This window comes from Nycticebus coucang, chromosome 5, assembly GCF_027406575.1.
Source record: "Nycticebus coucang isolate mNycCou1 chromosome 5, mNycCou1.pri, whole genome shotgun sequence".
NCBI lineage: Eukaryota > Metazoa > Chordata > Mammalia > Primates > Lorisidae > Nycticebus > Nycticebus coucang.
Genome location: NC_069784.1, coordinates 48757602 through 48775650, shown reverse-complemented (window position 1 = coordinate 48775650; position 18049 = coordinate 48757602). Strand labels below are relative to the sequence as shown.

At 38.1% G+C, this 18049-nt stretch overlaps 1 protein-coding gene across 1 annotated transcript in view; it reads left to right on the top strand.

The window, feature by feature from the left end:
• The window catches only part of SPAG17 (sperm associated antigen 17), a 300150-nt gene that overhangs the window by 253760 nt on the left and 28341 nt on the right, over positions 1–18049 (top strand). Inside the window, exons 35-38 of the mRNA XM_053591252.1 lie at positions 1019–1146; positions 14094–14276; positions 15341–15454; positions 15990–16035. Coding sequence (XP_053447227.1) covers positions 1019–1146; positions 14094–14276; positions 15341–15454; positions 15990–16035 — 471 coding nt within the window. The remainder of the gene's footprint in view (positions 1–1018; positions 1147–14093; positions 14277–15340; positions 15455–15989; positions 16036–18049) is intronic.

Below are 18049 nucleotides of genomic sequence, written 5' to 3'. Positions count from 1 at the left end.
TTGGGAGCTTTTAACTGGCCATGCAGTGCACGTGTGGAACTGTGGGAGAGTAAGAATTCACCTCTAATTACTTTGTTAGTCAGTCACTTAACAAACATCTGCTTGGCAGCTACCATGTGCCAAGTGCTGGCTGGGCCACGAATTAGGAATACAATGATGAGCTAAAACAGGCATGGACCTGATGCCATTAAACTCACAGTTTAATGGTAGAGGTGGGTGTTAATTATCCAGCTACACAAATAACTATGAGGTTATAATTTGGGATAAGATCTAAGAAGGAAAGGAGCATGGTTCTCTGAGAGAATCTAGCAGTGGGACCTAATGTAGCTTAGAAGACTTCTTGAAGACACTTGAGCCAGAGCTTGTGGATAGGTAGGGTTAATTAAGGTAAGAAGCAAAGCAAGCTTGGTTGGAAAAGAAAGCATAAAGAAGGAAGCATAAAGCATAAAGCATTGGAGAACAGAACAGGAAAAGGCCAAAGTAGCTGAAGCACAGGCAGGGTGGGGAAATGGTGCAAATTGTGTTTTATCTCATGAGCAATGGAAAGTCAAAGAAGAATTGTAATCATGGATTAAAATTATCCATCACCCTGCCTGTAGAGGGAGGTTCATTCACAGAGTCCATGGGGGACGAAAAGGCAGTTGTTGCCATAATCTCAACCAGGATCTTTCTGAGACACATGGCCTAATATTAGTGAGGAAAGGGAGTAGGCAGATGAACTCAAGGCATTTTATTGGGAGAAACCACAGGACAAGGATATGGTTGTTGAGGGACAGTGAGGTGTCAGTGAATACTTCTAGGTGAGGTGATCTAAATCCAGTCTCTAGGTATTACCGTGTCTGAAAGCCTTGTCTTCCTTGTTAGATTGTAAGGTCCTTAAGCGTAATGACCATGTCTTGCTAATCTTTCATGCAGAAGGGAGTTCAAAAAGTGTCTATTGAATTTAGTGAATGAGCATTTAATTTCTCAAAATAATTTTGATGGAGAAATGGTCTTCTGATAACTCTCTTTGAACCAGGTGCCCTGAGCATCACAGTCCTTCGCCCTTTCCAGGAAGCAACACCATGGCTAACGAAGAAGGAATTGAATACAATAGTTCCTCCTAATCTCCAGTCAAGGTCATGGGAAACATTTCCCCCGGTTGAGGTACACATTTTGGGCTGAAAAGTCACTTTATTTCATAGGCACCTATCAATGGACTTGAATATCAGATCTCCTTCTACATATCTATATATTTTCATCCTTACATAAATTGTTAATGGACTCAAGGAGTTTTATATTTGAATATCTAACATTTGTAGAGGTGGCAGTATCATTTTAGAGGAATATTCCTGGCTAGCTAATTTCAGTTTTATTTCTTTCATCGCATATTTCAGACTTGAACATCTTCCTATAGTATGCAAATATCCTTTCTGAGTAACCCAAGTTACACCTCTCTTATCATGGAATGACTGTTAGTTATGCCATATAAAAATCATCCTGGCCAAGCCTTTTAAAATAAGGCATCTTAAAATCTTAGCTGTATACATATATGGGGTACAATGTGATGATTTGATATACAATGTGCTTAAATCAAACTGATTAACATAACCATCACCTCACGTACTTGTTTTTTGTGCTAATAAAAATAAATATTTACTTATTTTTGTGGTAATAAAAAGAATAAATAAAAAATAAAAATTCATACTTACAAAAAAAAAAGAATATTCTGAGGTTTACCATAAAATAAAAGTGCCAGTGAGGAAAATAATATAAATAATATATCTGAAATCAAAACATTTTTGCCCCAATGATTCTAATGAAAAGAGTCATATCCTAAATATTCTAGATAGTTAACTCAATTATTTACTGCTCTTGTGTATTCTTAACTGGTAATAAGGACATTAACTTCAATAGGTAAACTATAACTTTAGAGGAACATTTGGTTTATAGTTCATATATTCGAAGCATATAGTTCAAGCATGTAATCACAAAAAGTAATATATTCAAATTGTGATTTAATGTTTAAGCTAATAAAAATAAAATTTACTAAAAAAATAAAATAAAATAAAGGCATTAGGCACACTTCAGGACATAGGTTAGCAAAGGACACCATTTCTTAGTTATTCTAAGGCAGATTGTTTTTCCCAAGAGATCCTGAGAAGATTCTGGAAGCATGCTGTGGGTACATGTGAGAATATTTAAAGAAAAGTCATATCTTAATGTGTTTACATTATTAATAACAATTTAAGAAATTTAAAACCAATATTTAAATATTAGTTATAAATATAAATGAGTTAAAAGTTAAATTTATAAAAGACAAAAAAAAAAGAAAAGAAAAAAACAGGAGAGAACCAGATTTAAAAAAATCCTAAATCCAGTACAAAACACACTGCCAGAGGCCTGGTGCCTTTAAAATTCTAAAAATGTTTTATTAAAATTTCACCCCTCCCAAATTCAGCTCCATGGCTGCAGAGGTCTCTAAACAGACAAAACTAGCCCAGATAGATGAGACAACTCATTCTAAAAAAAAAAAAAAAAGTACCTTTATAAAGATAAAATATATAAAATATTTAAACTTTGTTAAAGATGACAAAATGTAATCCAAAGCAAATAAAATATCTCCTTTTTTCTGTCACATTGGTATGACCAAAAGATCTGTCTGCCTAAATAATAAACTTCTTAAATATTAAATATCACTACTATAATTTATATACTAGCCTACAGGGTCTTCTCTGACATCCTACTCTTAGACTGTTTTTCACCATCTCATAATCTATTTATATTAAAAATCATATTTTAAAATAATAAAAATAAACATCCAATTAACACAGTTAAAAAATAATTTAGTTAAAAAATACAAAGATAACAAAAACCAATAATGTGATTATTTGCCTTTCCCTCATAAAATTTATAATTAAAACAATGAAATATAAAATAAAAACTAGCCTAAAACAAAATACTACTACTGTGTTAATCCTCACAGTATTAATCTTCTTTGTATGTCACAAAGAAGACATACAGTCTCCTGGCCCAACTGTCTCTTAAACTTTCTCATTTTTTTCATTTTCTTTGTCCTTTCATTTCAACCAAACCACTAAAAAAAAGCCCATAACATTGTTAGGGCTGATACCTGACACATGCTTGATCAAGAATGAGCTCAAAGCAATATGATATCCCATAACACCATAATAGCAGGGGGGCTTTAATGCTCCTCTTAGAGAGTTGGACAGATCCTCTAAACAGAAACTAAACCAAGCTAGAATGGACTTAAAAGTGACCCTAGAACAACTGTGCTTGATAAACATATATATAACACTCTATCCCAAAGCTAATTGTATGTCCTTCTCATTGGCCCATGGAACATTCTCCAAAATAGATCATATCCTAAGACACAAATCAAAAGAAAATTAAATTAAAAGAATTGAAATTTTACCTTGTGTCTTCCAAGACCACAAGGCAATAAAAGTGGAGCTCAACTCCAGCAAAAATTGTCATCCCCACACAAAGGCAAGGAAACTAAACAACCTTATGCTGAATGACATTTGGGTAAAGGAAGAGATAAAAAAGGAGATCATTAACTTCCTTGAGCATAACAACAATGAGGACACAAGCTACCAACACCTGTGGGACACTGCAAAAGCAATACTAAGAGGGAAATTTATCTCACTAGATGCCTAGATCCAAAAAACAGAAAGAGAACGCAGCAATAACCTAATGAATCATCTTAAAGAAATGGAAAATGAAGAGCAATCTAATCCCAAACCTAGCAGAAGAAAAGAAATAACCAAAATTAAATGAGAAATAAATGAAATTGAAAATAAAAGAATCATTCAGAAAATTAATGAAACAAAAAGTTGGTTCTTTGAAAAGATAAATAAAATTGATAAACCATTAGCCTGATTAACCAGAAATAGAAAAGTAAAATTTTTAGGACAAGATGGCTGACTGAAGCCAGCTTTCCACAGAGGCTCCTATCCAGAAGGAGAGTTAAAGAACAAAAATTTAGCAAGTAACCTGGTGGATTTGAGCTGCACCAAAACAGAAGGTTGAAGAACACACATCAACCCCACTGAGGTGAGCTGCAACCCCAAGGATACAAACAAAAGGTACAAAATCCATCACCAAGCGGAAGGGAGTCCCCTCCCCCATGAGAATGGCTCAGAGTGCCCCACAAACAAACGAGCAGAGCTCAAAGGTCGTCCCACTACACTCCATGGGAGAGACCCTCTAAAAACTGGACCTACCTCCCCTACTAGGGTGCCGCAGCGTTCTCCTGCCAGGCATAAAACTGTATATATTCTCTACCTGCAATTCTGAGCTCCCAGCACTCCCCTCCACTCTCACTCTGAGGTCTGGAGGCCTGTCCCCCAGGAGTCCAGATTCTTGGGTGATTTCTTTTTTTTTTTTTTAAAGCAAATTTTATTTTTATTTTACTGTGTTATCAATAACACAAATTTTAATAAAAACCTTATAAATAAATACATCCAATCTCACTCATCTTTGAACACACAAAATTTCCTTCAACTTTTTTATGTTCTCTTACAATTTTTTTCTATTGTGTTTCTTTTCCCAAGTCTCTATAGTCATTCAGTTTAATCTGTATCTTTTTTTTTTTTTTTTTTATTGTTGGGGATTCATTGAGGGTACAATAAGCCAGTTACACTGATTGCAATTGTTAGGTAAAGTCCCTCTTGCAATCATGTCTTGCCCCCATAAAGTGTGACACACACTAAGGCCCCACCCTCCTCCCTCCATCCCTCTTTCTGCTTCCCCCCCCCATAAACTTAATTGTCATTAATTGTCCTCATATCAAGATTGAGTACATAGGATTCATGCTTCTCCATTTTTGTGATGCTTTACTAAGAATAATGTCCTCCACTTCCATCCAGGTTAATACGAAGGATGTAAAGTCTCCATTTTTTTTAATAGCTGAATAGTATTCCATGGTATACATATACCACAGCTTGTTAATCCATTCCTGGGTTGGTGGGCATTTAGGCTGTTTCCACATTTTGGCAATGGTAAATTGAGCTGCAATAAACAGTCTAGTACAAGTGTCCTTATGATAAAAGGATTTTTTTCCTTCTGGGTAGATGCCCAGTAATGGGATTGCAGGATCGAATGGGAGGTATAGGTTGAGTGCTTTGAGGTTTCTCCACACTTCCTTCCAGAAAGGTTGTACTAGTTTGCAGTCCCACCAGCAGTGTAAAAGTGTTCCCTTCTCTCCACATCCACGCCAGCAACTGCAGTTTTGAGATTTTGTGATGTGGGCCATTCTCGCTGGGGTTAGATGATATCTCAGGGTTGTTTTGATTTTCATTTCTCTAATATATAGAGATGATGAACATTTTTTCATGTGTTTGTTAGCCATTCGTCTGTCATCTTTAGAGAAAGTTCTATTCATGTCTCTTGCCCATTGATATAAGGGATTGTTGGCTTTTTTCATGTGGATTAATTTGAGTTCTCTATAGATCCTGGTTATCAAGCTTTTGTCTGATTGAAAATATGCAAATATCCTTTCCCATTGTGTAGGTTGTCTCTTTGCTTTGGTTATTGTGTCCTTAGCTGTACAGAAGCTTTTCAGTTTAATGAAGTCCCATTTGTTTATTTTTGTTGTTGTTGCAATTGCCATGGCAGTCTTCTTCATGAAATCTTCCCCCAGGCCAATATCTTCCAGTGTTTTTCCTATGCTTTCTTTGAGAATTTTTATCGTTTCATGCCTTAAATTTAAGTCCTTTATCCATCTTGAATCAATTTTTGTGAATGGGGAAAGGTGCGGGTCCAGTTTCAGTCTTTTACATGTAGACATCCAGTTCTCCCAACACCATTTATTGAATAGGGAGTCTTTCCCCCAAGGTAAGTTCTTGTTTGGTTTATCAAAGATTAGGTGGAATCGAATTGAACACCAAGAAATGAAACTAACATCTTACAACCACCTAATCTTTGATAAACCAAACAAGAACTTACCTTGGGTGATTTCTTGAGGGGTGTGGACAGTGACTAAAATGAAGCTGGTCAGTGCTAACTCTGGGGCACAGGAGTGAGGAGAGGATGGTTGGCTGAGAGGGAACCAAACCAGAGCAGCAGTGCCCTGAGGCACAGAGCAGCAACCGTTTTTGGCAATAATACGGCTCACTCCCAGATATTCTAAAGCCACACCCCCGCCTCCCTGGGCAACCAGAGGAGGCCGGGCATCTACTCAGGTGGCAACCACCATGGAACAGGTCTGGGACGCAAATGCAGGCCCCATGAGTAAAGGGTTTACCTGAGGTGGTACCGACCTGGGTGGAGCGCAGGGACTAGAAGGGCACTCGCAGACCAGGGAAGTTCCCAGGGCAGGGCTGACCCAGAGGACCGCTTTACTGAGCCTAAGACACACCTGGCCCTCAGGGAATCGTCAACCTATAGACAAAGGAAGACAGAAGGCTAGAACTGATAGATAACCAGATACAAACCTACAGGACCAAAGACAGGGCCTGAGGCGCAGACTCTGGGAACTCAAAACAGCTTCTGTTCTGCAGGGGAATTTAGCAGGGACAGAAACAAATTCCTGCAAAGTTGTTCTGTTCTGTCAGTAACATCAATCAGGGGTGGGGCTGAAACTGAGTGAACACCCCCCAGCCTCCATCAAATGCCTGAGGTTGTCAGGCCTCACATCCCCCTGCTAGAAAGAGGCAAAGCGCAGCGGCCTGGCTGAGCAGAAATAGATCTCCTTGTGATTCAGGCAGGTGCAACTGCCTGGAGTATCTGTTCACTACAGGCAACTGGGTCAGCCAACTGCGGGGCTATCAGTGACTGGGTGTGACAGAGACGCAAAGTGGGGAAAGAGGCATTAACCTTCCCAGACTGATCTGTTTGCTGGGTTTCTCCTCCTGACTCCACACAGCCCTGGAGTAAGCCATATCAGAGTAGTCACAAGACCCCTGTGATCCAGTTGCCAGAGACCTTTTAAACTCTTCCACCTGAGACAGGTGCTGAGTGAGACAATTGATTTGGACCTTTTGAACTGAGCCAATCACCCGAGGAATATTCAGGTGGTGCCCTGGGTGTGTAGTTGAGGAAGGTTTGATTTTACTTTTCCAATTGTTGCCTGTGGGAGGCGGGGTGACTTAATTGCTGGTATTTCTCCACAGCTGAGACTTCAACCCAGAATAACTGTTTCACTAGAGTTGAACAGAAACCAGCTGAAAACAAGACAGAACCGCTTAGCCCCACCACACCAAACAGGGCCCAAGTGTCTCAGGCCATAGCCCTGTACAGGTCCTCGACAAAGCTCCAGGGGAAAAAATCAAACAGTGTAAAACAATCATGGTGCAGAATCAGCAGAAAAACTCTGGTAATATGAATAACCAGAATAGATCAACACCCCTGCCCCCACAAGGAAAGATATGGCAGATGTAACTGAAGAGCCCAGTCATAAACAGCTGGCCGAGATGTCAGAAATCAAATCAGAATTTGGATTGCAAACAAGATTAATAAAATAGAGGAAAATTTGGAATTAGAAATTTGAGCAGCAAGTCAGAATTAGGAATTCGAGGAGAAATTCAAAAGTTGTCTCAAGAATTTAACTAATTTAAAGACAAAACCACCAAACATTTTGATGCACTGAAGCAAGAATTTGAAGCCCTCAAAGATCTGAAAAATACAGTAGAATCCCTCAGTAATAGAGTGGAGCAAGCAGAAGAAAGGATTTCTGACATTGAAGACAAAGCCTTGAATGCTCCTAAACTGTCAAAGAGGAAGAGAAATGGAGAGCAAAAACGGATCATTCTCTCAGAGAGCTTTGGGATAATTCAAAAAAGGCTAATATCTGCCTCATTGGAATCCCTGAAATTGATGAAGTGGCCTCTCTGGGCACAGAGACACTTCTCCATGAAATTATGAAAGAGAATTTTCCACACATGCCAAGAGATTCTGAAATTCACTTACCAGTTTTAGAATCCCAGCACAATTCATCCCCTAGGCATATCATAATTAACTTCACTAAAGTTAATATGAAAGAGAAAATTCTAAAAGCAGCCAGATGTAAGAAATCCATTACCTACAAAGGGAAGAATATCAGAATGACTGCAGAACTCTCTACTGAAACTTTTCAAGCCAGAAGGGGGTGGGCATTGACTTTTAATCTCCTAAAACAAAATAACTTTCAACCCCAGATCCTATATCCAGCTAACCTGAGTTTCATTTAGGATGGAGAAATTAAATACTTTAATGACATTCATATGTTGAAGAAATTTGCCATAACCGAACCAGCTCTTCAGGATATTCGCAGACCTATCCTCCATAATGACAAGCCCAATCCTCTACCACAAAAGTAAACTCACTCAGAAATTTTTATTCAAACTCCAAATTCCACAGTGGCAAAAGGATTAAAAATGTCCACTGGACTTTGGAAAAACTTGATACCCAAAATTTTACCAGACATATCAATGTTCTCCATTAATGTGAACAGCTTAAACTGTCCTCTAAAGAGGTACAGGTAGCTGACTGGATACAAAAACTCAGGCCAGATATTTACTGTATACAAGAGTCACATCTTACCTTAAAAGACGATTATAGACTGAGGGTTGAAAGGATGGTCATCCTTATTTCTGGCAAATGGTAATCAGAAAAAAGCAGCTGTTGCAATTGTATTTGCAGATACAATAGGCTTTAAACCAACAAAAGTAAGGAAGGATAAGAATGGTCACTTCATATTTGTTAAGGGTAACACTCAATATGATGAGATTTCAATTATTTATATCTGTGCACCAACCAGAATGCACCTCAATTTATAAAAGAAAGTCTAACAGACATGAGCAACTTGATTTCCTCCAGCACCATAATAGTCAGAGATTTCAACACTCCTTTGGCAGTGTTGGATCAATCCTCCAATAAGAAGCTGAGCAAAGAAATTTTAGATTTAAACCTAACCATCCAACATTTGGATTTAACAGACATCTACAGAACATTTCATCCCAACAAAACTGAATACACTTACTTCTCATGAGCTCATGGAATATACTACAAAATCGATCACATCTTAGGTCACAAGTCTAACATAGGTAAATTTAAAGGAATAGAAATTATTCCTTGCACATTCTTGGACCACCATGGAATAAAAGTTGAGCTCACTAACAACAGGAATCTGAATACTCATACAAAAACATGGAAGTTACATAATCTTATGCTGAATGAGAGCTGGGTCAGAGATGAGATTAAGAAAGAAATTGCCAAATTTTTGGAACAAAATGATAATAAAGACATGAATTATCAAAAAGTCTGGGATACCGCAAAGGCAGTCCTATAGCACTGCAAGCCTTCCTCAAGAGAATGGAAAGAGAGAAAGTTAACAACTTACTGGGACATCTCAAGCAACTGGAAAAGGAAGAACATTCCAACCCCAAACCCACAAGAAGAAAAGAAATAACCAAAATTAGAGCAGAATTAAATGAAATTGAAAACAAAAGAATTATACAACAGATCAATAAATCAAAAAGTTGGTTTTTTGAAAAGGTCAATAAAATAGATAAACCTTTTGCTAACCTAACCAGGAAAAAAAGAGTAAAATCTCTAATCTCATCAATCAGAAATGACAAAGACAAAATAACAACAGACTCCTCAGAAATTTAAAAAATCCTTAATGAATATTACAAGAAATTTTACTCTCAGAAATATGAAAATCTGAAGGAAATTGACCAATACTTGGAAGCACGTCACCTTCCAAGACTTAGCCAGAATCAAGTGGAAATGTTGAACAGACCCATATCAAGTTCTGAAATAACATCAACCATACAAAACTTTCCTAAAAAGAAAAGCCTGGTACCAGATGGCTTCACGTCAGAGTTCTACCAAACCTTTAAAGAGGAATTAGTACCTATATTGAACCTGTTCTAAAATGTAGAAAAAGAAGGAAGAATACCCAACACGTTCTGTGAAGCAAACATCACCCTGATCCCCAAACCAGGAAAAGACCCAACAAGAAAAGAAAATTATAGACCAATATCACTAATGAATATTGATGCAAAAATATTTAACAAGATCCTAACAAACAGAATCCAGCAACACATCAAACAAATTATACATCATGACCAAGTCGGTTTTATCCCAGGGTCTCAAGGCTGGTTCAATATACATAAATCTATAAGTATAATTCAGCACATAAACAAATTAAAAAAACAAAAACCATATGATTCTCTCAATTGATGCAGAAATTGCTTTTGATAATATCCAGCATCTCTTCATGATTAGAACACTTAAGAAAATTGCTATAGAAGGGACATTCCTTAAACTGATAGAGGCCATCTACAGCAAACCCACAGCCAATGTTGTATTGAATGGAGTTAAATTTAAATCATTTCCACTCAGATAAGAAACCAGACAAGGCTGCCCATTATCTCCACTGCTCTTTAACATTGTAATGGAAGTTTTAGCCACCACAATTAGGAAAGAAAAGGCGATCAAGGGTATCCATATAGGGTCAGAAGAGATAAAACTTTCACTCTTCACAGATGATATGATTGTATATCTTGAAAACACCAGGGATTCTACTACAAAACTCTTAGACGTGATTAAGCAATACAGCAGCATCTCAGGTTACAAAATCAACATTCATAAATCAGTAGCCTTTATATATACACCAACAATAGTCAAGCTGAAAAAACAGTTAAGGACTCTATTCCATTCACAGTAGTGCCAAAGAAGATGAAATATTTGGGAGTTTATCTAACAAAGGACATGAAAGATCTCTATAAAGAGAACTATGAAACTCTAAGAAAAGAAATAGCTGAAAATGTTAACAAATGGAAAAACATACCATGCTCATGGCTGGGAAGAATCAACATTATTAAAATGTCCATACTACCCAAAGCAATATACAATTTTAATGCAATCTCTATTAAAGCTCCACTGTCATACTTTAAAGATCTTGAAAAAACAATACTTCGTTTTATATGGAATCAGAAAAAACCTTGAACAGCCAAGACATCACTCAGAAATAAAAACAAAGCAGGAGGAATCACGCTACCAGACCTCAGACTATACTACAAATCAATGGTGATCAAAACAGCATGGTACTGGCATAAAAACTGAGAAGTACATGTCTGGTACAGAATAGAGAACGAAGAGATGAAACCAGCTACTTCCCGTTATCTGATCTTTAACAAGCCAATTAAAAACATTCAGTGGGAAAGATTCCCTATTTAACAAATTGTGCTGGGTGAACTGGCTGGCAACCTGTAGAAGACTGAAACTTGACCCACATCTTTCACTGTTAACTAAGATAGACTCTCACTGGATAAAAGATTGAAACTTAAGACACGAAACTATAAAAATACTAGAAGAGAGTGCAGGGAAAACCCTTGAAGAAATCGGTCTGGGCAAGTATTTCATGAGGAGGACCCCGGGCAATTGAAGCAGCTTCAAAAATACACTACTGGTACCTGATCAAACTAAAAAGCTTCTGCACAGCCAAGAACACAGTAAGTAAAGCAAGTAAACAGCCCTCAAAATGGGAGAAGATATTTGCAGGTTATGTCTCCGACCAAGATTTAATAACCAGAATACACAGAGAACTCAAATGTATAAGCAAGAAAAGAACAAGTGATCCCATCACAAGCTGGGCAAGGGACTTTAAGAGAAACTTCTCTGAAGAAGACAGGCGCACGGCCTACAGACATATGAAAAAATGCTTATCATCTTTAATCATCAGAGAAATGCAAATCAAAACTATCTTGAGATACCATCTAACTCCAGTAAAATTAGCCCAAATCACAAAATCCCAAGACCAGAGATGTTTCTGTGGATGTGGAGAAAAGGGAACACTTCTACACTGCTGGTTGGAATGCAAATTAATACATTCTTTTTGGAAAGATGTTTGGAGAACACTTAGAGATCTAAAAATAGATCTGCCATTCAATCCTATAATTCCTCTACTAGGCATATACCCAGAAGACCAAAAATCACATCATGACAAAGATATTTGTACCAGAATGTTTATTGCAGCCAATTCATAATTGCTAAGTCATGGAAAAAGCCCAAGTGCCCATCGATCCATGATGGATTAATAAATTTGGTGTATGTACACCATGGAATATTATGCAGCCTTAAAGAAAAATGGAGACTTTACCTCTTTCATGTTTACATGGATGGTACTGAAACATATTCTTCTTAGTAAAGTATCTCAAGAATAGAAGAAAAAGTATCCAATGTACTCAGCCCTACTATGAAACTAATTTATGGCTTTCACATGAAAGCTATAACCCATTTATAACCCAAGAGTAGGGGGAAGGGGAAAAGGGAGGGGAGGGTGGAGGGAGGGGGGCGAAGGGAGGGTGATTGGTGGGATTACACCTGCGGTGCTTCTTATAAGGGTATATGTGAAACTTAGTAAATGTAGAATGTTAATGTCTTAACACAATAACTAAGAAAATGCCAGGAAGGCTATATTAACCAGTGTGATGAAAATGTGTCAAACGGTCTATAAAACCAGTGTATGGTGTCCCATGATTGCATTAATGTACACAGCTATGATTTAATAAAAAAAAGGAAAGGTAAAATTTTTAATAACTTTAATCATAAATGAAAAGGGGGAAATAACAACTGATACCACAGAGGTACAAGAGATTATTTCTGACTATTACCAAAAGCTTTATGCCCAGAAATTTGACAAGGTGTAGAAAATGGACCAATACCTAGAATCGTACCATATTCCTAGACAAGTAAAGCAAAAAGTCAACCTTCAAAATGGGAAAAGATATTTTCAGGGTATCAGTCTGACAAAGGGTTGATAACTAGAATCTACAGAGAACTCAAATAAATCAACAGAAAAAGAATAAACAGTCCCATCTTCCCTCTGTGCAAGAGATATGAGCAGAACATTCTCTGACAAAGACAGATGAATAGCCATTTGACAAGATGCTCATTGTCCCTGATCATCAAAGAAATGCAAATCAAAACTACCCTGAGATATCACCTAACCCCAATGAGAATAGCCCACATCACCAAGGCTCAAAGCTACAGATGCTGGTGTGGATGTGGAGAGAAGGGAACACTTTTACCCTGCTGGTGGGACTGCAAACTAGCACAACCTTTTTGGAATGAAGTATGGAGAATCTTCAAAGAACCCAAATTAGACATCCCATTTGATCCTGCAGTCCCATAACTAGGCATCTACCAAGAAGAAAAACAATCCTTTTATCATAAGGACATTTGCACTAGACAGTTTATCACAGCTCAATTTACAATCACCAAAACGTGGGAACAGCCTAAATGCCCACCAATCCAGGCATGTATTAACAAGCTGTGGCATATATACTCCATGGAATAAATACTATTCATTCATTAAAAAAGATGGAGACTTTACATCTTTTGTATTAACTCAGATGGAGGTGGAACACATTCTTCTTAGTAAAGCTTCACAAGAATGGAGAAGCAAAAATCCAATGTACTTAATTCTAATATGAAGGCAGCAGATGATCTAATATAAGGTGGGGAGTAGGGGAATGAGGGATCAGGGAGAGGGGAGGAGGATGGGGGTTCACTGCGTATAGCACACCTCTTGGGGGTGGGACACAATTACAAGAGGGACTTTACCTAACAAATGCAATCAGTGTAACCTAATTCCTGTACCCTCAAAGAATCCCAAACAATTAAAAAAAAAAAAAAAAGAATGAGCTCAAAGGCAGTCCAGATCTCTGGAATGATTTCTCTCTCAAAGAATCTTTCTAGGTCAACATTAACATGGAACCGGAAAGTTAGAGATGGTATAAGGGAACCATTACAGACATCTGTCATAAGCCAGGCTGCTGCTACGTGACCTTAGCACCACACTCCATAGAATCCCCTAGATGCTCCCCAGAGGGACCCCTGCAACAGGACCTTAAGATGCCCAGATTCTTGGTGACACACATAAGAATGAAAGCTGGGCCAGTTTTATTCTCAGTTTTCCGTATGTTTATAGAACTTTTTAAGATTAAGGAGCTTTTTTCCTCCCCAACATTGTATCTCTAACAAGTGCCTTCTGAGGAAGCTATCCACATAATAAGTATTGAATGAAAAAAAAAAAAAATCTAATGTTAAAACATTCTCATTTCTATTTCTTTGGTGGTACTTTTGCTTTGTTTCGTTAATAGAAAAAAACTCCAGGACCTCCATTTGGCACTCAGATTTGGAAGGGCCTCTGCATTGGGGCCAAGCAGCTAGTGAGCGCCCCGGCCCCCATCCTTAAGGGCCCCAACGTGCTCCAGATGCGCCAGTTCATTCAGCATGAGGTCATAAACAGTGAGGTGAAACTGAGGCTGCAGGTTTCCCTGAAGGTAATGGAGTCCAGGTAACCTGACCCAAAAGAATCAGGAACAGGGCAATCGTTGCTCTGATTTCCTGAGGAACTTAAAATTATGTAATTCTACCAATATTTATCTAACTCAGCACAAGAATGTCAATCTTCCAGAGAGTAAAAAATTTTTGAGAGGTAGAAAATACTTAACAGTTCCCATAAGGCATAGAAATTTTTTTAGCATATGCAAAGGTGTAGAAATTAAAGAGTCCCCAAAGACTTTGAGAACATATGGAACTTCTACATGTGGTTGCTATACTGAGCCCTCCATGTTTCTCACTACATAGAAAACCGGTCTAGCGGCTGCTGGAAAAAGAGAAAAATAAAGCATTAACCTAATATTTGTCCATGAATGAAAAGGATTGTTGGCCTTGGAAGTGGTCTAGGAATTTGTAAATATATAGTTAATTGTGTGATCATATCTGTAACATCTCACTCTTGTTTGTTAAGTCCTTAAGAACAGGGATTGTATGTATTTTGTTCTCGGTTATATACCCAGCACCCAGCATAGAGCAGGGTATTATTATTATTTATGAAAATAGATCAAACACTTATGGAAAAAATTAAGTATATTCTCTTGGAAGCAAAGGCATGGACTAGGCAAATTCCATTCACAGATAAAAATCATAAAAACTATACCTGAGAGGATCCTAGAAATTAGAACCCAACTCTGTCCATTTTATTGATGAAAACACTGAGCACAGAGCTAGTGGCAGGACCTCTCCAAGGTCCCCACATAGTTCTATCCTCTGGCCCCTAAAGCTTTGCTTTTTGGCCTTTGAAGCCATTCCATATTAGCATATCTGCATATTAAACAGTCACAAACCAATGGTGGACAGCGGGGTGGTCAGGGAAATGGATGAACTAACTGTCCCCTCCCACTGGCCTGTGACTGTTGGTTTTCCATGGTGCTGGATCTTGGTTGTGGAGCACTGTGACTTTATTTGTTCTTAATGTTTGCAATACTTGAAGTTGGTGATGACTATTTTGGTGTCTTTACCTTATTTCTGGTTTTAATTGTTTTATTTTATTCTGGCAATGTAGGATTATGTAAACCATATTCTAAAGAAAGAAGATGAGCTACAGGAAATGACAGTTAAAGATTCCAGAACCGAGGAGGAGAGGGGCAATGCTGCTGACCTCCTCAAGCTGGTTATGGTGAGAAAGCGTTTTGTATTTCAATGTTTTCACTATTGTTTCCATGTTAGATGCTTCAAGACAAAATACCATAAGGAATGGCTGTTTCTGCTACTTCTACACAGCCTTCACTCCCTCCTCGTAATTTCCAATGTCTGTAGAAATCTGTTTCTTTATGTATTAAATTTTCAAAATAGCTTTAGGATCTCTTCCTTGGTTCATAATTAATTCTCATTACCCTTAAATAAAATTTGTTATTATCTTCAGAAAAGATTGATATTCGTTGAAATGCTAAGAGAATTAATGAATGAAATAGCATGAAGGAAGAGGAATTTCTACAACTTAAAACTATTGCTATTTTTAGAAACTTGTTAAGTGAAAGGAATGACTTTAAGAAATCAAACTTTATATTGGTATTAAGAACTAATTCATTTTGTAGTAATTTTTACAAAAGATCAATTTGGCCATGTAAAGCATTGGCCTTATAATGCTTCGAAACAAACTGAGTTTTGCATATAATAACCATTATCAATAAGTAATTCTATCTTCATTTCAGTCTTTCCCTAAAATGGAGGAAACGACAAAAAGTCATGCTACTGAAGGTAATTAGCATTTAATATTTTTCTGTGTTATGTTTATAAATTTCAAAGGAATGATCTTAAATACACTTATTAGTCATTCTCTTATCTGATGACAAAGCAGCAAGTTCTGTTACTGTGTTCTCCAGTGGGCCATATTATTTTCTAATGGTTTATTCTGCCCTAGTTGTGGGATCTTTAAAAATCATTATTGGAGTAGAGCCCGCAGGTCAGTGGGTAAGGGTGCCAGCCACATACACTGAGGTAGGCGGGTTCGAACCCATCCCAGGCCTGCCAAACAACAACTGCAGAAAAGAAAAATAATAACTGGATGCTGTGGGGGGTGCCTGTAGTCCCAGTTACTTGGGAGGCTGAGGCAAGAGAATTGCTTAAGCCCAGGAGTTTGAGTTTGCTGTGAGCCGTGACGCCATGGCACTGTACCAAGGTGACATAGTGAGTCTCTGTCTCAAACAAAACAAAACAAAACATTATTGCCTCTAATTCATCTTGAACCTTTATCTGTTGAATGAAAAAACATTGACATTTGACTTTTATATTAACCTAATGAAGGTTAAGTCATAGCTAAGATGTAGGAAGGAAACAGTCAACAAACCAACACCCCCACACACACATAAACACACAAACACACACAGAACTGTGAGCAACTACACAGTTACACGAAAAACCTAGCAGTGTCTCACACTACAGGTGGCGGTTTACTCTTAGACCTCATTCACAGCATACTCGTCTTGGAATATACACAGCCCCAACAAACATGGTTATACGGTGTCATAGTTCACAGCAGATGTGCAGTACAGAATTTGGTTGGTTGGTTTTTTTTTTTATTTTTGTTGTTATTTTCCATATGGCAGCGGTCGTAAAGGGGCAGCATGGCTTCATGCAGCCTGCAGACGTGTCTCCTGTGTCCTCCCATGTCTGGGGGTATAGTCGTTTTGTGGCTGTTTGTCTAGACTTTTCTTCTCTTGAAGCATCGGTATCATCACACACTGGGGTTTGGCAGCTGTCCCTTTAGCGTGACTATCAGAGAAGACTCCATCACAAGTCCTCACGTCTCTCTGTCCCCACCACTCTGGGTGGCTCTTGTTGCCAGAGTTAAAATAAAAAAATAAAAAAAATACAGGAGTCTCCGTTCAATTTGAATTTTAGATAAACAACAACTAATTTTTTTAGTATAAGTATGCCATACTTTGGATGTCTGACCCCTCCAAATCTCATGGGAAAATTTGATCCCCACCCTTGGAGGTGGGGCCTACTGGAGAGGGGTTTTGGTCCCAAGTGCAGATCCCTCAGGAACGGCTGGGTACCCTCCTGGAGGCAGTGAGTGAGTCTTGGCTTTATTAGTTCTGTAAGAGCTGGTTGTTGGAAAGAGCCTGGCACCTCTGATGCACCCCTTCCTCTGTGATCTGCTCACCCAGTCCACTTTACCTTCCACCCTGGGGGGAAGCAGGCTGTGCCCTGGCCAGACAGAAGTAGACACCAACCCAGCAGTTGCTGTATAGCCCGCAGAAGTGAAGCCAAATAGACTTCTTTTCTTTATAAATTACTCAGCCCCAGGTGTTCCTTTTTAGCAACACTAAGACTGAGAAACCAAAGTATCTTGCAAATATAGCCTGTGGCTAACTTATACAAGAAAATTATCTAGCTGAAATCCAGGTTTAGCTAGGTGCCCTGTACTTTTACCCTATAACGTTTGAATCTGTAACCTTTGGCACAAGGGAACAGGCACAGTGTAGGTGAGCACAGAGGCTTCCCAAGAGTGAAGGGCAAACTGAATACACATTTTAAATTGACAGATCCAAGAGCTGAACAGCCTCTTGCCTAGTTCCTGACATATTAATAATGGTGATCCTAAGTCAACATTTCCCTAAAATGTCTCCCACAATACTAGTCTAAGAGAAAGTTACACCAAAAATAAGTTTTTGCTAAAATAAGTTTGGATAATGTAACATATTATCTTACTCTCTTAGAATCAAAACATACACTGACTTATTAAGGATGCAGAGAAATCCCACAGAAA